The sequence below is a fragment of the Gavia stellata genome, chromosome 14 (assembly GCF_030936135.1).
Source record: "Gavia stellata isolate bGavSte3 chromosome 14, bGavSte3.hap2, whole genome shotgun sequence".
Classification (NCBI taxonomy): domain Eukaryota; kingdom Metazoa; phylum Chordata; class Aves; order Gaviiformes; family Gaviidae; genus Gavia; species Gavia stellata.
The window spans coordinates 15555257-15578873 of record NC_082607.1 but is presented as its reverse complement, the minus strand read 5'-3'; the positions used below and the strand labels follow the sequence as shown (position 1 = coordinate 15578873).

The window sequence follows — 23617 nt, the reverse complement described above, 5'->3', positions numbered from 1 at the left end:
CTCTCTGGTACGAGCAGCCTCTTTCCCCTGTAAGACTTGATGATTTTCCCACTGCTAGTGATACTTGCAATATTTGAAACCCTGCACCCAACCAATAAAAACCAAAAAAATGCTGCAAAATGGAGTGAGCCAAGTAACGTTCTTCATTCAGAAAGAACTGATTGTAAGTTCCTGCAAATTAACTAGTTAAAATGGGGGGGGGGGTGTGTGTTATTTTCCTGATTACCTAGCTTTGCTGCCTACTTCATTCAAAAGCAGATACTTTTCCTACACATTAAAAATAAGGTACCTACTGCCTATAATGAGCTGAAAAATACTTAGAACATGCTGAAGAAACATTCTTTATTGCTTAAAATACCACTGACATGAAACCATTTTTTAAACTGAAGTATCCATATGTACGTCGAAAGCAGAACCTAGTGTACTGTAACTCTCAGAACACGCCACTTCGCAGTTTTAATAAATTATTCCTGCTGGGTGAGGACTTGAGGAAAGATAAAGTTGATTTTTTTTAATTATACCCACACAGAAACTACATTTATGCTATACAATATACATACTATAACACATAAAAAACATCTAGACTTAAGACAGCTTCATTTCCTAAAAAATTCAAACCTTCCTCCTCACAGAATTACTACAGTTCACTTTCAGTATTGATTTTCAGGTTTTCATTCCCAAGCAATCCTTCAAGATTCTGGAGTGCTTTTGGATAGCTAAATTTGTCAACACAAGGATAGGTATAAAAGAAATTATAATAGCTACTCACTTATAGTACCGCCAAGTCTTAATTGGATGGATATCTACTGTGTATTACTGTACTAGCTCAAGGACAGTCATTCACATGAAAATTGTTCAACAGTGAATGTGTTTTGTCTTGTTCAGCAAGTATACTTTATCTATTTTAGCAACAGGGAAGAAAGGCTGCAGAGGAAAATGGTTATTTTAAATTCATTGCTTGACTTAAGACTGCCGGTTTTTCAAAAACCTACTCTGTGTATTGGAAAGACAACAATATCTTTCACTTGAGCTTTTTGTTCCTCTTCATGAAGAGCTGGAACTCTGTCAGACTTCCTCTTAAAAACTAGTTAACAGTATACTCATAGAAAAAGGCAATCCCAAATGATGAAAACAGCAGTTTTCAATAATAATCAATACTTCCACACTTATTGCACAGGTATGCTCCTGGGAAACCAAGCAAAACTCCCTGGCCTTCTGGAAAAGCAATGACTAGCAAACAGAAATTATGAATCCTACCACGTGGGAACTGGAACAGAGACTTCTGCAAACAACTGCATAGATTTCCGGACTCAGGAAACTCTACACTCTACAAGCTGATGCCATTTCTTGTTAAAACCCACAGCCCATTTAGGTTTAGACATCTGATAAGAGTAGAGCAATGCTTTGAGTGCTTGCTCTTCAAAATATGTTAGAAACTCCAAAAAATGAAGATTATTTGTGCAGCACTACTTTCTCCCTTTCTGTGCATGTTCTGATGCTGTGCTCATTACAGGATACTAATCTTTTTTTTTTCTTAACTACAGATTCTTTCAGCACAGAGGATAAGCAGTTAGTCTTTATTTTATTCTGTATCAATTGGATGCTGAGAGTTTTATCTGCAGATGTAAGTTACCTGCAGTAAATCAGACTCTGGAAATCTTGACTTAGACACCCAGATAAACTATCAGGTACCGTAAGAAACTTGCCTTGTCTCACAAGAAACTGCGGTAAATGCAGGGATGAAATCTTCTTAGCTAGGGCAACACTCAGCTACCTAACCCACGAGGCAATTCCTTCTCCTGGCATCTCCTGCCTCATTCTTTCATGCAAAAAGATGGACTCAAGACCATGGATCACAGACCAGCATTTCCAGAGCCATATGATGGTCTCATTCTTCCACACAAAAAAGATGGACTCAAGACCATGGATTGCAGGCCAGCAATGCCAAGCATTTCCACAGCCATATGATGGCTTTGTTCTGCCACAAAATGGCGCTAAATCATACGTATGAACTTTGAAAATATTACAACCAATGTCAACATGATCGGAGAGGAAAATGCCAGGCAACCTGACTGAAAGCAGGTATAAAGTAATATAAACACCCCACATGCCAGACAGTAAGTCCTATCCTGTTATGTGCAGGATAAAGCATCTCAGTAATTATGTGTTCCAGTTTATTCCCCGCAATTCTTCCAGTGATGCTTAGCATCTCATTTGTTTTTTTAAATATGAAATATTTTGCATTTATTGACACGGAAATTCATCTGACAGCTAATCACTCAACTGTTAAACACATCAAATCCTTCTACAATTCTATACACAGCATAAAAAAAAAAGCAGCAATCATTGTAACCTATTCCTATGCCTTCCAGATCATTTCTGTAGATACTGAACACACAGTTATTTATTCCTACCTTTTCCTTTCCTTTTTTAAGCCAGCTGTCAACCTATGAACAGACTTCCCTGGCTTTTCATGGAAGCTCTGAAGACTGCCTTTAGCAGATGATCCCATTCCAGTAGCTGAATTGAATTTCTAGGTTATAGATGGTGCTAGCCTTATATTCTGGATGCAAGTCCACACAGACACAAAAAAGAATAAATTTGAAAAACTTAGAGGGATTCCTATGATATTATCTCTAGCACAGTGGCCAAATTTCCAGAACAGAGCTTGAAGAAAAATTAGCAGGCATAGAAAAATTTTAAAAAAACAATTAGAACAAGTTTAAGCCCTGTACTCCAAGGGTTAAAATGCCATTTCCCAGAAGACATAAAAACAAATAAACATATCCTAATGGACTATGTAAATTTTGTGACTAAAATACTTTCTTTTCCTTGCCCCTCACATAGGAAAGCACAGCTTGAATTGAAAGGACCAGAACTTTTACTCATGCTCTGCATATATGAATGATAAGAGTATATTAGTTAAAAAATACTGCCCCTGCAGAAGTCATATGCAGGAAAATCATTTGTTGTGTTCTCCGCACCTTCCAGAGTTGCCCAAGCAAATAACTGACATCTGGCAGCCACAACTCCTCAAACCAGTGTAAAGAAAAGGTCTGAATGACTACATAGGAAAGAGAAATATATGATATCAACTCAAAAAATTTAAAACATCATACAAACTTATCTATCCCAGACTACTAGGGTCATCTGTAAGTCCAGCTGCAGATACCCGCAGAGCACACACCTCTGTATGAGAGAATGAAAGAGCTTATCTTCCACATGTCACATACAAACATACCTTTCTCCAACCCAAGGAAAGGGCAAATCTGAAAAAAACCCTCTTCTCAGTGAACTCAAATAAGACAGGACTAAAATCTATCTAATTTTCTTGGGACAAGAAGTCAATAATGATGTAACACCTCCAAACTGAAACCAAGGAACATTTTATTTCACTTAAGAATTAGAATGACCTTGTTGAAGCTCAGCTTAGCAAAAAGGGAATCTGCAAGAGACGTCCACATTTAACCTAGAGTTCTCCACGTTGTTCTCTTCTCAGACACTTGAGCTTTGCACCCTATGGAAGGAGACTGCATGTCACTTAGCTGCACAGCATCTATTGCAATACAGCTGTAATCCTAAAACGAGGCTTTTGATGCAAATAAACACCATCAAACCCACCAATTCAGCCTTCCACAAAAATTAGATAGAACTGAAGAGCTATCATTATAAGCAACCTTTTCTTTACAGAAAGTAAGAACAACTCCGAATTCTCTATGTCCCAATGCAATGATGAATATGATCACACCTTACTGTACTGTTAGAGGTCTGATGAAACACAGATATTTGAAGACAGAATAGAACAAAACAAAAATAAATGCTTATATCCACTTAGCATTCAGTAATTTTCAAATTAAAAAAATTAAAGGTGATGTATGCTCATTTCCAATAGAAAAGTCAATGAAGTGTAATGATTAACTTCTCTCAGTCCATTTAAAAATTCAAGCCTCACTCACTATTAAAGCTGAAATCAGAAAACCTAAAATATTGCCTCAAATCAAAAACTGTCCTTTTGCTCTTGCAAGTTTCCTCTCCCATAATATAAAGATGGTTGATAATGGGTATCAAACCTCCATTCTGACTATATTAAAGCACTATTCTTCATCTTCCCTTAAACTCATGTAATTAGGCATTTCTCCTTTTTGGTGAGCTCCTAGAAAACAACAAACATTTTCTAGTTTCCTAAAGAAGTTTTTGCAGCTGATAAAACAGTAAGTGAGGTTGCCCTGAATTGCTATTCATCAGAGAGCTCTTCATTAACATTAAATATTTAACCTTCTCTTATTCCAGTTGAAAAACAAAAGAACCACATTAGAAGTTATTCAACAAAAACACCTTTTCTCAGTAGGTGGAGATGCCCATTCTTTTAATAAATCCACTGATTGTTTAAGAGATCTTTTGACTGAAGATAAGTGAAGACCTGCTGGGCGTTGCAATGGTGATGGTCTTTTTTGCTGTTACTGAATGGGTCTGAATGTTACTGAATTGGCTAACAGGGTGTGAAACTAGACAATGCAAACACAGAAGAAAGCAAATTCAGTATGTTGTGATTACAAAGACTGTTATTTACTTGTTTGCATGAGTTTGTGCTTTCATAATTAGATTGGAGAACACAATCCTGCAACAAAAAACTGTAATTTCTGCAGCAAATTTGTCCAGGTAGATGTGAAACACTTCTGAATATCTGTCACAAATATCACATAAATTCAGGACAGAGACAAGAGGAAAGGTATGTATCTTCACAAGACAAAGCTAATGTGGTAGATCTAAAAAGTCGAAACAGTTCTGTTAGTTCTTCAAGAAAAGAAGGTGGTAGTAAAGTTAAGGCACTTACCAGGATCATCAAATTCTGTTACCTTCAACCTGCTGATTTGAGGGACCAGTTCTCAAAGACCAATGAAGACCAATGATTCACACGTGCTAGACTGCCCAAGTGCTCTCCAACGGAATTGGGCAGAGGGCTCTCCAACAGAGGCAGTGAGCAGAGCTTGCCACTAAATATGTGACAGTTCTGATATTTTCTCATTATGCCATCTCTTCCCCACCCTCATCTCTTTTGGGCCGGGACGGACTAGCTCTCATGTGTGTTTACAAAGCCTGCTCGCTTTCAGGACCTATAGATCTCAATTAAATACAAGTAATAAACTGCTACTTCTGCAGGTCGATTATACTAAAATGTGCATAAGCCACATGAATGTTTTTCAGCAAAAAGGTTAAGGGAAAAATTATATTTTGCTAAAAAGCAGTTGACAATTTTAGTTTAAAACCATAAAGATTAAAATACGCCATCTTTCAAGTTTTAACATTGCTAACTCCTAACAGGTACCTAACAGTCATAGGACCACATCAACCAAAATATAACAAGTAAAGGAAACAAAGCAGCTCAGAGGAAACATTTCAGTGAGAAAGCAAGAAATCCAGACTTTTCCAGGACCTTAAAAGGTATTTCTCAGATGCCTGGACTTCTACCAGTGTACTGTCCTTGAAACTTACCTTGAAACACCATTTTTTACAACAGCCTTTGACTTGTGGGTGTCTAATGAATTTGGAACTCATGTCTCATTGTAACTGCTAAAAGATGAAAGTAGCTTCCAAGCAGTCACTTAATACAGGTAATTTATCATAATATGCTTGGGGGTACCTTGGAATGTTACCTTAATAAAGAGATGGTGTAGCACCCTCAGATATATTACGGTTGTGACACAAACTGAATATTCTTTCTTCAGACTTTTAAGCATAAGAGCATATGGAGCATTTTACTGACGCGATTTAGAGATCTATCTGAATAGCAGACGTTACTTATAAGAACAACTACTGGATGAATCAAGGAGCATGTATAGGGAGTGTTTTATCTTTAGCATGCCAGCTTAAAACCGTAAAGGTCAACTGAGAACAAGCATCTATGTGATGCTAAGTTTAGAAAGCCTACAAAATGAGTCGATACGTAGTCCAATTCTTTCAGAAACTGCTGCTATATTTTATATCATTGTTGGTAAAGGGCAAAACATGATTAAAAACAAAGGTACACTAAACTCTAGAAAAAGGTTAAGGTAATAAAAGTATTAAAAAGTGTTACAAAGTATTATAGAAGTGTTATAAAAGTAATCTTCTCATAACAAAGAATGTTAATCTGTTACCTTTCACAAGTCGATAGTGATACTGTAACTCCCTATTCTACTGGTGACTTTAATGAAAACATCATTTTACCAAGTTTGAACACATCCCACATATTCTTCCAGAAAATCACGTTTTTTCCCTATCAGCTGAAATACGTGCAACAGATGAGCACTTTTGAAATTAAATGCTGCATGCGACACTATAAAAATTAATATTTTTTTGTCATCTCTGTGCTCTTCACTATAACATAGAAGTCATGTGAAAGCTCATACCTGAGGCCGCATCCTTGGGTTCCATCTTATGTAGTAGTTCACCCATAGCTCCAAATGGTTCAGACTGGCAACAGGATACAGGACATGGTTTTCATAGTTTACGTAGAAAGGATTTGTGAACTCATCTAACTGGCTGTTTATATAGGACCACAGCGATATCGTCTTTGTGCTCACCTCCTGATTGAAAAAAAAAAAAAAATTAATTACATGGATTGCAAAACCTTAAAATATGAGGTTGGCATCTACAGATCACTAATTTTGCCTGTGAAATTTACCTTATCTACTAGAAAATTGCAAGCACTCTGAGAACATTTCCAGTAGCTGATCATTAAACAGCCTTAACGTTTAGCAAAACATTTGAACACTTACTCTGGTCCAAGGCTAACTGAGAAAGGAGATTCAGGCATATTATTTTCAGAGACATTAAGGTCTAGTTGAGCAAAAGAAAGCTGTACTGCTCGTAATTTACAGCAATGCTTAGAGCTGCTTAAATATATGGTTACGCACTGACCAACTAAAAAAAAACCACCCCAAATTAAATTAGCTTTGACAAGAAAATCAGTGAAGAGGGATGTAGTTGGAAGATCCAAAACAGCATCTGTGAAAAATAATTATTCAATTCTCCCACTCACACTATTTGCTCCTATCAATTGATATTATGCTTTATAATGCCTATTTTATCTTTATTTGCACTTCTAAAAGTTGTATTATTCTAAACGTAATCAGTGTAATCATGGTTAGATCAAAGATTGGAAATCTGAACTTACATCAGATTCATCTTGCAATTTTACTCTCCTTCAGTGTTGTAAAGCATGTGTTTCTAATACTGCTGTGCCTTAAATTGCATTTCTTTATTGAGAATTGCATCTGACTACTCATTTATGAAAGAAAGCTGTCTGGAAACCCTGCATTTTCTGAGAACATGTTATTCAGCTCCATCTTGTGGTATTTACATGCAACTTTTTCCCTACATAAGCAGTAGAGACAAACCAAAACATTAGCAAAGCTAAACACGGCAAAGAATTGTTACTTGCTTTAAAAAATACGAAGTATTAAAAACAACAAAGCCAAAAGTAAGCAAAAGTGTACTTGGAATATTAACAAACTTTTAATTTATTTTTTTTCCAAACTGAAAGTATTTCATTGAGTCCTAACTTCATTCATTTAGATATTTTAAATTTCCATAGTCTTCAGCCATACGTTCCATCTAATAATGTCCTAAAGTGACCTGCAAAATCATCCATAGGAGTTCCTTTGGAAATAGCGAAAGAAATGATAGTATAATTTGATAATGATTATTTAAAATTGTTTATGTTGGCTAGAAAATCTGAAAGAGGACTTTCTAAAACCCTCAAACACCTGAACAGATAATAACTAAAGAAAAATAAGTGCCACCTCATTTAATAGCAGAGCATTCAGTATATATTTCTCGTACCATGAAATTTCATGTCTGCACTGTCTTTTAAAACTTTGTGACAAATATATCCAAAACCACAGCTCAGATGTTCTTAGGTCTTGTATTCTAAGCATTTTCATGCAAAATCAACAAATTAAGAATGTATATTATACTAATTATTTACCTCTTTTAATCTCTCTTTTTCACAGTTGCATAAGAAAGTCCCAAAGAGACAACTGTAAAGGTGATCCAGAATGGTGATCAAAAATAACTCGTTGAATTCAAAGGCTGCAGGAAACTGAAACAGAAAATTGGTAAAATTACTTTAAACTTTACTTTAAGCAGAGTAGAAAGGAAGAAACTCAGACATAAGAAATAACCAAAAGATTCAGTTTTTTTTTTCTTATTTAGTGATTATTTTCATGAAAACTCAGCAATTTCAGTAACTCCCATTGCAATAATACATTCCACCTACATACTTCTTTATAGATACTCCTCGGAGACAAAACTTACATTCATTATACAAGTATACTAGAATACAAACATAGAAACATTAGCTAATGTGAAACTGGTGACACAAAGCGATTTATTTGAAGGAGCTCTAGCAGTATTCTGTTCTAACCCACCCCAAACAGTATTCCGTTCTAACCCACCCCTTCAACATATGCTTTATTTCTCTTGTTACAGGACAATACATCATTGGGGGCGGGGCGGGGGGGAGAGATGATGATGACATTTAAGAGTTTTATTTCCTATTCTAACATGCAATGAATTGGATAATAAAGACTACTGCATGTACAATGTGCTTAACATATATTTAAAATGTTTCTTTCACTTTCTACCCAAGAAAGTTACTTTTCTCCATTTCACCCCTTGAATTTACCATCAACTATGTACAATAAGCCTTTACTCTCTCTTGTTTTGTATTGGAAAGTAAATCCTGTACACCTGAAATGAAAGAACTGTTATTCCACTGAGCACCACTAGGTATTTTATTCACAGGCAGAGGTTACCTGATACATTCTAGGAAAAAGAGTTAGAAATTTGAAAACACTCAAAATGTTTAAGATCTATCTTAATCTGTAGCGCTCTAAAAATCATAAAGGAAGAAATTAATGCAAACTGCTTGGGCTGCTACCTATTCAGATGGAAAAGGTCCTTCTCCAATCAAATTTTATGATAGGACTACATATGGCAACTGCTTGATGTGTCAAAATAACTTAGCGTTCAGTATGACAAGGGTCTCAAACACTGATACAGAATGATAAACATCTAGGAGAAAAAAAAATTCAGAAGACTAAAGGAAAATTTAAGAAGTAGAATTTCTCTCATTACCATGAAAGTGAATGTTATAAGAGACTAATTTTCAGGACAAATGAAACAAATTTTGTTCATTCCCACTAAAGGAGTAAATCTTTACAGAAGTCTAAAATGCAAAGTTACAGATTCATAAAGAAGAACTTTTCTGCTATATGGAGAAATCTCAAGTCAATATTTCAGATCCTAAGAAAGCAGCTGACAGGTTTCTGTTATGTGCCACTGAAGAACACTGAACACCTTGGCATGAGTGACTCAAGAGCCACTTTAAATAAAAAAAAAAAGTCTACAAGTATAGCTAGGAGGAATAACGCAGCAATTGGGACTGCGGATGAACTAGCTGATCCAGAAATTCCTCTTCAGTGTCATCTGTGATTTATGAAGGGCAAATGTTTATTCATGTTGAAAGTAGAGAGCTGAATAACACACAATGGGAGTGCCTGTATTAAACCCAGAAAGATCTAAGTCTGAAGCAGTATTTTTTTAGAAGATTGATTTAAGTCAAACATTGCAAAAACATTCTCTTTCCAAGACTTCTCAAGCTAAGATACACCATCTTTCTACTGAAAATCTTGAGTGACGGAATTCTCAGTATCATGGCTCACAAAATGAATGGGAGCCTTCCTTCTTCTGACTCTGCTACAGATCACGCACTGTTCAACAGCACGGCGTTCTCACACTGAGGCTTCTCTCTCAAATCACTGAACTGTTTTCAATCGCCTAGCCATTTGTTTTCATAAAACATACAGCAACTTAAGATTATCAAATTCTTTTTTTCAGTCACATTCAGAAGTTATCACTCACAGCACTTCCTTCTCTCTAGGAAATCATGCCAAAACTCAGTTACAACACAACAATGTTAACAACACAGCTATGATTTTAAAAAAGCATGAACAGAATTGATAAGCAGGCGTGCCAAACCAAGTCAGGAGAAAAGTGGGTCTCAGACCTCAATCTCCTGCGTCCAGCCCAAAGCAGGAATCAGATACAGAGAGCAAAAATAATTTGCAAAGGATCAAAATGATATTTGGAAATAACTTTGAAGACAAAGCCTCTCCTAAAGGGACTCTCTTTAACTGAAAGCACTTAATGAGCCTTGTCACATTAGGGTTCTATGTTGTGACGAGTCCATACTAATCAGATGGATGCTGACATGGGTGCTATTCCAATCCAGTGAAGCATATTCAAAATTCCATACATCAGTGGTTGCACTCCAACTAATTTATTAATAAGTGATAGCACTTTATAGAAACCCTGTCTTTGGATACAAGAGTTGTACTGTTGGAGCTGATGTATCAAGACTGTAAAGCTTCTATTACCGCTGCTGAAAAATCACTGACCTAAAAATGCTTTCCTCTGTAGTTCCAAGCCCATTAGCGTCTGCTTGAAGATTCAGGTGGAAAAATTCCCCAAATGAAAATTTACTTCTTGTCAAATCCACTAATTGTGAGAGAACACATGGGTCATTAAAATCTCCCACTTGATGCTGCTGGAGTTGTTGGGGGTTTTTGTAAAGGAGGTATTTAAAAGAAGAATTCTCTTGTTTAAAAGTCTGATGATGCCAAGTGGCATCTGATTCAGAGACATGCAAAACAAACTTGCTTTTTAATCAATGAACTCGTTCTGTAGTACAGTAACATTTAAAGTTGAAACACTTTGCAGAATAGTTCTTATGATTGTGGAATTGGACTGAATCAGGTTAACTGAACACTAGATATCATAACAGAGCACACTACTGAAACTAGTGAAAAATGTATCTCTGGAAACAGATGACATCTGGTAACAAATAGGATGCATCTTTCTATCAACTTTAAACATACTTGCCTCCTATGTGGATACTGTGCATGAAAGGTAGAAAGCTACTACTTGAGCTGCAATGCTACATGCAAATTTTACAGTTTTGTTTCATTTTTAACAGGGCATCAGTATTTCATCAGAACACATGTGGCCTTTCCTGTTTGACATCTGCTATACAAAATCACCAGAATTTAGTAACAGAGGAGGGAGATCACTTGTTTTTTATTAAAATCTGTTATCAATGTACTTCTCTCAAGTTCTCTATTACTGTATTTGTGTCATGAAGACCATAAAAACCAAGGGAAAATAGAAGGCTGTCAAGGATTAAGTTTCATTGTCTGAAGCTACCCGGAAATTTGTAACTTAGTGGGAAGTTAGAGATTCTCTCACTGTATTAAGTCAGCTGTTTTAAGAATGTAGTTCTCAGAACCCGAAAGAGAAAATTTGCTTGCTTTGAGCCCATGCCCAAACCCGAGCCCTTACACCATCCCGCAGTCATTAACACTTATTTGAGCTTTGGAACATTTCACATATGTTTACCATGGATTCTAAAGCACGAAACTAGCACTGTTTTACGAGCAAGTGATCTACACAAGGATAAAACAGAATCCTGGTTTTCATAGGTCCATGTCAAGGTAATCACAATCTTTACATCTATTCTCTAGGTGTTGAAGTCAACTAAAAACCAAAAGTAAGTGGGCAAGAGCTCTCCAAGAATGACGTTTTCAATTTTTTTCCTGCTGCAACATTAATGATTTTTCAATGCCACTGCTGCTCATGAATTTCAGAACAGTTTCTGGATCCAGGTTTTCAACAGATGTGGTACTGGCAAAATGTTTCACAGATTCCCCCTCGCCCCCCATCCCCTTTTTTTTTTTTTTTAAACTAGATGGAACTAAACTGTTTATAGGAAGAAATAGGAGGCAGCAAGGGAGATCACAAAAATAGAAGAGGCTGCTCTCAATTAAGGATCTCCCCAGGGGACTTTTGTTCCTACCAGGTGTTTAGAACTGCTTCTCTCTGCTATTGTTATTAGCTTTTCTCTGAGAGAGAGGCAGAATTTTTCATTTATTTTCTTCAGCCGTACTAAACATCACATTAATGCTGAAATATAGATACACAGAAAGAGAAAGTCTTCAAGGGACTCTGGACGAGGGCCCAGTATTACAGCAAGGAACTTTCATAAAGCATCAAAGATGACTATTTTGAATACAAGTTTTGGAAACTATAATTTAAGTTTTTAAGAACCATGTTCAGAACAAGAAGACTAAGGTAAGAGATCTGGGAGTGCTACCATCATATGGAACTAGAGGCTACCCTCCTCTCTTCAAAACAAATCACATACTATACAGACCTCAGTATAATAGCTTTTACCATAAGAGCACAGATCTATGTTAGGCTTCAAGGAGGGAAAAAAAACCAAACAAACAAAAAAATAGAGGAAAAATAAAAGAAAAAAAAAAAGGAGTCAAGCACTTCTAATTTACTTGGAAATAAAGACTTCATTTGGAGAACTTATTTCAGTAATCCCCTTAAAGAACAGCAATATAAAAGCTCAGAAAAATCTTAAGTTAACGCTCATGGAGGTACAAATAAGGAAAATGAAGTCTACAGCTGTTCTATAATTTAACATATTCAGAAAAAAAGTGAGAATTTTAGTATTTTGGTATCTTAAATTTCACTAATTTCAAAGATCTCCCCTGATCCAGAGATAAAAGCAACATTGGAAGTAAGAAACTTATCTGATAATAGGCTTGTATGTTAGAAATGCTGTCCTGTATGCATAATGATGCCAACATTAACTTACATTTCACATCTGAGACATACATAGAAGAACCCTCTCCTCCTCTCAGTTCACAATGAGCCTGGATTTTTGCTGTTTCTTAAGGACAATATAAATCCATATGAACATTTACTCCACCAGTGAATATGCAATGCAAATAATTTATCTCATCAATAACCCTCATTTATGTAATCAGAGAATACTTTGAAAGCCTACTTTAAACAAAAAGGATTCCTGGTATTTTGGTTTCAAGTCAATACATCTACTCTAGCTCCTTGTACCTCACTTTGAGCAAAAAGTTTCCCTACGTGTGCATGGTGCAGCCATAGCATGACCAACTTCAGGAAAACATGCTACTGCTCTGCAAAGGAGTGTGTTCTCCTACATGAATTCTGTTTCCAAGATAAAGACTGAGACCTCATAGAAATACACTCTTAAGCATCTTACCTGTTTTGTCATTTGCCAAACACAATCGATGAACTGAAGGAAAATGGGAGATCGGTCTGCATCAGCATGATCATCATCTCCATGTCCTACTCGCTGAAAATCAAAACCAACTTTTCATTTCAGTCTAGCGTATTTAATGCACCATCCCAACACTTTAAAGCTGAGTAACTCTTAAATATGTTCCAATGATGAACAAGACAAGCAAATCTTCCATAATGCTAAGCTGTATTTTTCAACTACTAAAAATGCATCCCAATATTCACTTATGGACATGCCTTTGCTGTTGAGCAGAGCTGGAGACACTCGGCCAACAAAGCTGTACCAGTTGTTTCCCCATCTGTCACTGCACAGCCATTTATTTCTACCAGTGGGTCAACCTGGTAGGTATTTACTAAGACTGTACTGAAACAATGATTATTGCATATCCACCTGCCATAACTACATGTCATTTCTCCTAAACCATCTTAGAGCCAGAGCCCACAAAATGTCATAATAATTTATGTCCTAATTCCCCACTAGCCCATGTGTTAAATAAACACTTCAACCTTAAATCAGAGTAATGGTTCCAGACACCTTAATTGTTTTCCATGTTTCTCCATTCATAAGATTGTTAAAGATGAAGCAATGTGTTACAATCCCTCTTCCCCATAAAAAGCCATGTGATTTTTTTTAACCATTATGTTCAAGCCACTTAATTCTTATTTACTTTATATTTTACCTCACACACAGATTTCCTATTAAAAAAGCACACATCACAATTCTCTGACACACTCACACCGTTGAAGGAAGGATACCAGAGATAATAACTAAAATGCAGCAACATTTGTATCAGAAATAGTGTGGCCAGCAGGACTAGGGAAGTGATCATGCCCCTGTACTCAGCACTGGTGAGGCCGCACCTCGAATACCGTGTTCAGTTTTGGGCCCCTCACTACAACAAAGACATTGAGGTACTGGAGCGTGTCCAGAAAAGGGCAACGAAGGTGGTGAGGGGTCTGGAGCACAAATCTTATGAGGAGTTGTTGAGAGAGCTGGGGTTGTTCAGCCTGGAGAAGAGGAGGCTCACGGGCGACGGTATTGCTCTCTACAATTACCTGAAAGGGCGTTATAGAGAGGCGTGTGCTGGTCTCTTCGCCCAAGTGACAAGTGATAGGACGAGAGGAAATGGCCTCAAGTTGCATCAGGGGAGGTTTAGATTGGGTATTAGGAAAAATTTCTTCACTGAAAAGGTTGTCAGACACTGGAAAGGCTGCCCAGGGAGGTGGTTGAGTCACCATCCCTGGAGGTATTTAAAAGATGTGTGGATGAGGCACTTAGGGACATGGTTTAGCGGTGGACTTAGCAGGGTTAGGGTTACAGTTGGACTCGATGATCTTAAAGGCCTTTTCCAGCCTAAATGATTCCATGATTTGTTTCAGAGTACTGTGAGAAAACATGCTATTCAAAATAAAAGCCTTGAAGGTGACAAACTGCACACTAAATCTTTCGGCTTACCATTGCAAATCGGTGTCCAAAACTTATCCATTCTTTCTCTATAAGAACTTCAAACCCCTTGATAGTTCTGTAATAGCTGTCCAGCATAAGCATAGCTAGCGCAGTAAGCTGTGCAGTTCGATCCCAACCATCACTGCAGTGTACCACTACAGATGTTTTACCAGATTCAATTTTATCCGCAATTCTTACTGCTCCAGCAAGAAGCATCTTAAATAAACAAAAATAGACAAACAAGCATATTAAATACTAACCAAAACACTACCAAAAAAAGTTATAACTTTATACTCTTAAGGTTAATATATTTTAAAATTTCAGATTAATCACATAATCATCTGGACGACATTGCTTTAAATAAGAGATTTCCAAATAGTGGTATGCATACTCCTGGAGATACAAAAACTGTGTGCACGCTGTTGTCCAGGAGAGAGTTCTTACCAGCTCTCCATTATTAGTAACACATAGCAAAAGAACCTGGGAAACCCTTCTCTAAATTAAATCTGAAATTCTGTATCACGATGGAAAGACACAAATACTGTAACCCATTCTAAAGGCTGAAGGTTCAATGTTTTCAAAGTTCATTTTCACAGTAATCAATCCCTCAGCTTTCAGTTCTCAACGACTAAGTTTAGAGAAAGGGACAAACTATTCAGCTAATCTAAATCAAAACACAACCCAAACAAACCCAGAAACCCCTGTCTGGGAGCCTGTGCTGATTTGTTGGTGCGTGAAGTATACATTGTATTCAACCCATGAGCAGACCATTAATAGCATGGATTCAGAAGCATGCTGGAGAGCAAAGGATAGAGAGAGCACAGGACTGAGATCACCTGTGTGAACTTGTTCTTCCTCTCCCCCACAAAAAAACCCTCTCTTGTTCTCTTATGCTGCTCTGTAGTTTTTTAAAAACTTGAATAATCTATCTCCTGTGAAGATCTGTCTCTGTAACATGACCTATCATGGCACTGGAAAACATGTGAAGAAAACCAACCACTAGAATAGGACCACAGGAGAAATTCCTATTCTGCATTCCAACAGCAGAAATGGAATCTTGCAAAATACTTGCATTTTTCCCTTCCCAGGCACATAAAAACATCTCCTGGGGAGTAGGAAGGCCAGCATCCACCAGAGAAACTGTGCACAAGACCAGTCTTCAAAGCTATTTCAAGAACCACGCTTTAGAGACAATTTTCATTGATTATATCTTCCACTGATTGCAAGTTTTATAGCAAAACTGAAGGATGCCAGGATGGAAATACCAGGAAACAATACAAAAACTTCTACGGGAGAATACAGCTTGTGGTCTGAACTAGTTAATTGTCAATTACTTCAGTTACAAAGCTCTACTGCACTAAAAAAGTGCAAATATTAAAACAGTTTGGTCTTCAATAAAAGAAGAAAACTAATCTATATAACATACAGGTATGCAATAGCTTGCTCTGAATTGCCCTAAAGAGAACACAGATGCCTCTTAAGGAGTACAGCTGAAAATAAAAGGATAGAACAGATACAGGCAATAAGCAGAGAATGGGAGACAGAAAACAGAGTTACTATTAATTCAATACGTATCTGTGGAGTAGGTGAAGCATTTTATTCTACTTTGGACAAAAGCCTTTCGAAAACAGCTTCCTCCACAAACTATTATTATTCTTTATAGATGCTTCAAAACTTCGCAAACCATCACATTATTTCAGTTAGGGGTCCTAATGAATAACTGGCTTTGGATTGGTTAAGGAAATGAAAATAGGTTTAAAAATAATTAATAGCACAGGTTTTACCCTGAAAGACAGAAAATACCCTGGAGGGCATGAGGAAACATCTGGGTGTTCAAAAAGCACCAAGTGACTCTACTCCTGGTGTTACTACTCTCTTCACATATACAGAACATTACTGGTGCCTCCCCAGACACTCCTGGACCATCTTCAAAGTGCTATGGGTGTCCAGTGCTAGGAAGGTGAATTTCCAGCAATGCATCACATTAAACTGGGACACAAACACACTGGTCTGAGCCTGGAAACCAGAAGATGCATTAGAGTAAAGCTGTGGATTTTTGGGCCAAATCAAATAGGCAAGGAAGGCAAGCAATTCTTGGATAAAAGCACAGGGAGATTACTTTCAACTCTGTTAACACAATAATGGCAGTTTTTAAGAAATCAGGCTGCAATTTGTGCTGTCAATACCGTAACGTGAAGTATCACATAAGGGACAGATTCATGAAGAATGTTACATGTGTATCAAGTCTTCAAAATGATTTAAATGAAATTTCAAATTGCTATGCTATTGTCATCTGTGCAACAGTGGTATTAAGGTCCACTTCTGACACTGCCTAAGCGCAGCAACCCTACTGAAGTCAATGTCAATGAAAGGTGATCACTGGCCCAAACAACCCCACTTTTAAAAATAGACTATTGTATTTAAGGCCAGGCTGATAATAAAAGGTTTCCACATACTCAGATTCCCAAAGCTGTTTGAAATAGTCCAACTTCAAGAGAACAAGAAAATTAAACTGTTTCCAAAAGATCATTAAATTTGTTTAATTCTTAATTTGTTTGCTCCCTCTACTGGTTCTCCTGCCGCAGTCAGCAAGCACTAGTTAATAGAAGAGTAAAACTAATGAACAATCCCAAACATGTTTTGCATGAGTGACATTTGAGTCAGTTGCTAATAAAACAAATTCCACTCCATCCATATTCATCATAAACAGGGGAGGAGTGAGTGTAGTAATTAAATAATCTATTCTAAAAGCACTTCAGAGGTTAGTGAAACAGACTGTAAAACTGAGTATGGTAGTGATTTATTTTAGTATTATGTTAAATAATAGAGCAGATTATAACCCAGTAGAGCACTGACTATAAACAGCCCATGAAAACGTAGGTGCCCGACACATGAACATTAACATTGCATTGAAGGAGGGAAGGATGAGAAAGACTGCAGAATTTACAGTCAAGTCCTTTTGGCAGTTGTTCAAACATAATCTGAAGTTCCCAGGGCATTCTTCCAAAAAGCAGGGATAACCCTGGACTGCTCACAAACATTCCCTCTCAAGAAAATAAAACACTGTCCAACACTAAATATGATACTGTGCTATCAGGAATTAACTCATTACCTACCAATATATAAAACTGGAAATACAAAGGTATTATGGAATACTTAAAACTCTGTGTTCTAAGTGACCATTTAAAAATTACGCTTTTTTACAGTATTATCCTGATCAAAGCAACATGCTTAAATCTCAACATTATTTTATTAGTATTTTCAGAAACGCAAGTTAAAAACATGGTATAAAAAAACAATTGATTTTTCACATCAAAAGTACTTTACCCTTATATATTCCAGCCAATGTGTGGAGTCCACATTTGATAACCACCGAGTCTCATCAATAGTAGGATAAACTATTTCTTTAAGTTTACGCAGGGATTCTCTCATTACGTGTATATTATGAATTTCCAGAAAGACCAGCTCTGCATTTGGGTAGGCACTTTCACTTTCATATCCTCCACCTTTTGCCTGTCATTCAAAAAGTAAAAACAGACGAAGAAAAGAACATGTACAGGACTTCAGTATAAAGTTGAGAGTTATTTTGGTCAGTTTTCAGGACTTTCTGAGAGAAGGGATTATTTTAGCACGAATAAAAACATATTTGGGGCATATGTTTTTCTAAGAAGCAACAGGGATTTTTTTTTTTAGGTGAAAAATTCTAATTGTAATAGGCTACATTTGATAATACATCCATATACCTTCCCCTTTTTATTACTGAAACCTTTGGTTTTCTGTGGGCTTTACTGCATCATTTCTCAGCTATGTCTTCATGTTGCCTTCAATTCCTGCCAGCCTCTCCAAAATGCTACAAGCAACTTACCTCTCCTCTTCAGAGACCTTTTTTTATCTCTTTTCAACACCAAGTTTTCCTCACCCTCATCTCTTACTCAATCTTCAGCATTGTAATAAAGATAGAACTACTAATGCTAGTTATGATACCAACCTACCTTGTTTGTATCTGCAACACTATTCTGTCTGGCATCAAAGATGATAAGTTTATGTGACTGAGCATTGGCATCCATTATTGTCTGCAAATATTTTTCATCTTCTTTGCAACGCTTATCATTTGGGCCTACCAATGGCTGACTGCATCGTGTTATTGTTGCTTGGCTCTCAGGATGAATCCAGGATAACACCTGGAATAAAAGAAAATTATTTGAGTTTAATATACTACAATAAAAGCAGCAGGCCAGAGAGCAACTAGACAATTACGCTGCCTACATGGCATTATTTCCTGGCAAATCAACAAATGCAAATTTAAGGACAAGCTGATGCAAAACCATATTGATAGCACACTAGCACTGCTCATCCCAAATCTGAGCTTGAAATGCAAAGTGACACTAAACATTTTAGCTTTTATTTCTAATAAAAACTAAGACAGCTACTGCATCTTACTAATTAGAAAAAAAAGAACAATGGAGGAAGAAAAAACGCTTCCATGTGGAAGTCTATGGACCTGCACATTACCTTGCTAAGCAGATGTATAGCATGAAATCTGTCACCATCTAGCATGCTTGAAGGGGTTCTTATGCCACCTGCAAAACTTGTCTATTCTCAAGAAAACCGCTATGGCTGTAACACATTCCACACCGTATCAGAACACAAGCTAACATGTGAATTAGCATCAGATACCCTTGTGGCTTAGAAGTGTTAACTCCAAAGAAAAATTTATTACACGGCACAATAACCAAGCAATTAGACTCACATTTGAGTTGCTCTTCAGTTCTAAACCCATCAAGCCTAATTCTTCTTTCTCCCCGGTCCCTGCCCTTTTCAGGAAGGAAGCCAGCCCACTGTTATTTAAAAAAAAGCCTGAAAGAATTCTGGTAATTTCTTCTAAGCTACAAATTTGTAGAGCACTTGTATCTCCTTGTAAAAATTTCACTTACTGGAACTCTGCCTTTTGCTCTAAATGCTGCCACTTTTGAGAGGTCATCATCCTTTACACTGGTTGGCACAACGAGAATAGCAGGATATGTATCACAAAGCTCATAGGTGCTGTTAATTTTGGATATTTTCCAACTCTCATTGGGTAAGCCCTGTATGAAAGCAAAACATTTTTGTATTTTTCAGGTTAGACGTTTACATATCTGAGTTTAAGGCGATGAAAATTTTTGTATGCTACATACTTTTTAAAAAAAAGTGTGCCCACATTTTTATTTTAAATAAGCTATAAACTCCAGATCTTCGTATTGAACCATAAACCAAAACACTGGAAGTCTTTCCTATTTATTATCTTTAAAACTGATATGCAAAATAACCATTTGAACAGGCTGCACACTCAGGTAAAAAGTTATCATATAGTGAAATAAAAATACTTTTGCAATTAGGAAACTGTAGATTTATAATGACAAACAATGTCTACTCTTCTGTTTAATGCCGCTTACTCAAAACAAAATTTTCATAAAGCCTGTATTTTCTAGAAACAGCACTTGGAAAATGTGGATTTAAGAATGCACGTTAAGATACATCAATTTGCTCAAGAACTCAGCACCTGTTATCTCCATCAACTTTAGCAAGCGCTCAACACTCTCCAACTCAGACCACTTGCATTTTATTATCTAAACATGAGATCTAGACAGTCTCTGTATGTAGGTAGAGCTGAAAATGTTGAGGTTTTTAAAATATTTTTTTCTTGTTTAAATGGCTCTGGGGGAGAGGGAGGAAAAGATAATACAACAAGTAGTTTTATATAACTTACCTGCCTCTTATATTCTGCCATTGGATCATACACTTTCCAGCCATTAACAGCAAACTTTTCTTTATAGCTGAATGCAAAAAGAGGCTAAAGACAACAAAGCAAAGGCATAAATTACCGTCTGATGGGCTGTATGCACAATAAACTCCAAAACAGTGAACCTTCCAGTATTTCAAATGTAACACTTCTAAAACTCATTAACAGCAGACATAAAACCTTCAGTCAAGACTGTACAACACTGTTCTAGAAAGAAAATGAAAGACAGTTTCCTCCTTCAAGTACATGCTATATAATTAACAAAATCAAGATACGAAACAGTCAGCGAGAGTTGAAGTTACTTGCCTGTGATCATACAACACATCAATGGCAAAGCCATGAGGAAATTGGTCTTCTACCTCCCAAGCAGTTCCTTACCCATCCAAAAGCAAATAAAATAGCATTCTGCATCTAATAATAAGACCAGTTGTACCTATTTGTTGTTCTAGACAGAACTTCTAGACTGAATTATCTACTGCAGAAGAGTCAATACATACATATTTTTAATCAGCAGCATTAGGCAAATCTAGATCTCAAGGGTTATGTACAAATTAACTAACTTCACCGATAGCAGGACATAGCATAATGTTTTACGAATTAATGCAAAAAGAAAACAGGATCAGAACAGCTTCTCTGCTTTGTAACAGATTTTATGAATCAACATTTCAATGTCTGTTACACAGCCCTTGTATTTCCCCACCTACACTTTCCAAAAAGAGGGGAGACAACGACGGCCTTCTCTACATCTTAAGACTTACCAGCCCATTAGAAACAGGAAATGCACGTGTTACAAGGTTTTCAAAAATCTCCAACCTGTTCTGCTCTTCCTGTTTATAGGCCAGCCGCAAATTTCTCATATCCTGTCAAAAATAAGTTACACTGTTTTACTCTATGATAAATTTTTAAAAAAAGCAGTTATAAGAAATCTGATTGAAGGCAGGCATATATGTAGCTGACATCATCTAACCCAGATTAGAACAGAGTTCTGTAAGTGTTCGTACCAGATGACTAGGATCATCATTAGAGTTGCTAGATATCATAAAACCAGCCATTTTTCCTTTGAATTCACTCTTGAGACAAAAGGCAGAAGTGTTTAAGACCACAAGTATCATAAGAGGAATTGAAATATATTATCTAAATGAAGCAGGGTTCAAATACAGGGAACTGATCAGACAGAAAAACAGAATATGTGCATGCAGATTCCTCTTACAGAAAAATGAAATGAAAATACTTTAATATGAATAAATCTCTACCATGCCATACCTTGCAAACTATTTCTATACCACATGAGTTGTCTCCATGGCTCTGTACTCCAATTTTTTCAACTCTACTTATGACTCCAAGGGGAACATCAACAACAAAAGGTGGGTCCTGAAATTTGTATATAAAACGAATTTTGTTACATTAGGAGGAACACAAACTAATATTATTCATGTGTGTTTCATTAGAGTCAGCTATAATTCCTGTTTAATAGGCTGCTGTGGAACATCATACTTCACTTACACCAAATTTGTCACTTTCTGAAATCTACTTCAGCAACATTCCTACCTGAAACAATATGCAGATAGATAGCGAAGTCTTACCCTTTCAACACTTTTGATATACATTCTGAAGTCCGTCACTGTTAGTGTACCACTGACTGCTCCCATAAATGGACAGATATACATAACATCTTTAGCTGGAAAACAGACCAATTAAAGCTTTGTTTTACTATTATAGGCATTTGTTTCATAAAAATCTATCTCCATTTTAAAATAGCAAGATTTTTGCAGTTCCAGAAGATTTTGATGCTTGACCTCCATAGGAAAGCCTACTATCCAGATGATGTCAGGACTGGAAGAGCTGTCTTTACCTCAACAACGAAAACAATCAAATTCCTCAGTCCCACTGCTGCTCAGCAACTACTGAGCAACTGGGGCCGGGCTCAGCTAGCATGGGATGCAGTAAGGGCAAGCAGGTAACGAAGCACCATGCTGGTATTCCCAGCTGCTGGCGGGTCTGGTCCCTGCCCTGAGGTGTAAATCACCCACACTCACCTCAGAGAGAGAGCATCCAAGTGGGCAATTACTGACATGACCTCCAAGTATTTCAGTTATATGCCCCTATCTTCATTTTCACTTTTATTTGAAAGAGCTAGTATTCTTCTCTAGCCAAGTACTGTACTGCTAAGACAGAGCTTGCCATCACAGGCCAAAGTGAAATAAATCTCATTAAGAACTAGAAACTAAGTTTTCCATAACTTCATCTTCTCTGCCATCACAATTTTGAAACTTTTAAATCTATGAAGTATCCTTGGCATCCCCAGGCAGAAATAGAACCCATACACCTATACAGAACAAACTAACCCTTGAAAAAAAATGATTTATCTATATGGAGCATGTCATCCTCTGGAACCGATTTATGGATTTAAAAGACAAAGAAATCCACATCAAATCAGCTAATCTAAAGTGGCATTAAATTAAAATAAGAAAAGTCAAAAGGAAATAGTATTCTGTTTTTACATAAATAAACTAGTGGTGTAATAGTATTCAGCGTAGTACTCAATAGTACGCTTACCAATAACTTTGATCGATTCTCCAGGAAAAAGTGGAGCCTCTTCCATCTGTGCTAGTTTGTTTCCATCCCGCAGTGCCTGGCAGAAATCCAAAACCATGAGTAAATCTCACTTTCCATCTGCACTACACTGATACATTTTGATGCAAAGTGCTTTTACTACCAGATTACTGGAACACAAGAAGTGTATCCTTTTTTACAAGGCATAATTGTATTAAACAGTACCATAGTAAAAAAAACCACAACACAAACACAAAACTCGTTATTATAAATATTACACAGACATACATGTTAGTAACATATTAGTAATAAAGCATTGATGCAACAATTAGTTTTACATGCTAGCTGCATATAGCATACAAAAATATGAACAATAAGATCAGCCCAAATTTGTAATTAATAATTTGTTAGTCATTTGCTAAACGCAGGTATTGTTTTGGGTATTTAATCTACTTCAGAACATTTTAAAGTTCATAGTAATTTTTTTTTCTATTCTTAATGTTTTTTATTTAATATTTGAGTATTTTCATCCGAGAGAATTATACTGCAGAAGCTTTATTTATTTAACATTTTAACTTTGTATTTTTGATAGCAAGAAGTCGGAAGCACCCCAAGATGCTCTTTCAATCAATACCCTACTGAGAGTGCCACAGGTTATGGAAGAGGTCCGT

At 36.6% G+C, this 23617-nt stretch overlaps 1 protein-coding gene across 3 annotated transcripts in view; it reads right to left on the bottom strand.

The window, feature by feature from the left end:
- Positions 1–23617, bottom strand: part of MTMR1 (myotubularin related protein 1) — a 40350-nt gene that overhangs the window by 7895 nt on the left and 8838 nt on the right. For all 3 annotated transcript variants that reach the window (XM_059824552.1, XM_059824554.1, XM_009807909.2), the window contains 12 exons: positions 22950–23025; positions 21977–22071; positions 21657–21764; positions 21152–21253; positions 20361–20444; positions 19549–19698; positions 18607–18795; positions 17942–18127; positions 14624–14830; positions 13130–13222; positions 7970–8083; positions 6390–6566 (listed from right to left, as the gene is read on the bottom strand). In XM_059824552.1, coding sequence (XP_059680535.1) covers positions 6390–6566; positions 7970–8083; positions 13130–13222; positions 14624–14830; positions 17942–18127; positions 18607–18795; positions 19549–19698; positions 20361–20444; positions 21152–21253; positions 21657–21764; positions 21977–22071; positions 22950–22995 — 1551 coding nt within the window. In that variant the 5' untranslated portion in view covers positions 22996–23025. The remainder of the gene's footprint in view (positions 1–6389; positions 6567–7969; positions 8084–13129; positions 13223–14623; positions 14831–17941; positions 18128–18606; positions 18796–19548; positions 19699–20360; positions 20445–21151; positions 21254–21656; positions 21765–21976; positions 22072–22949; positions 23026–23617) is intronic.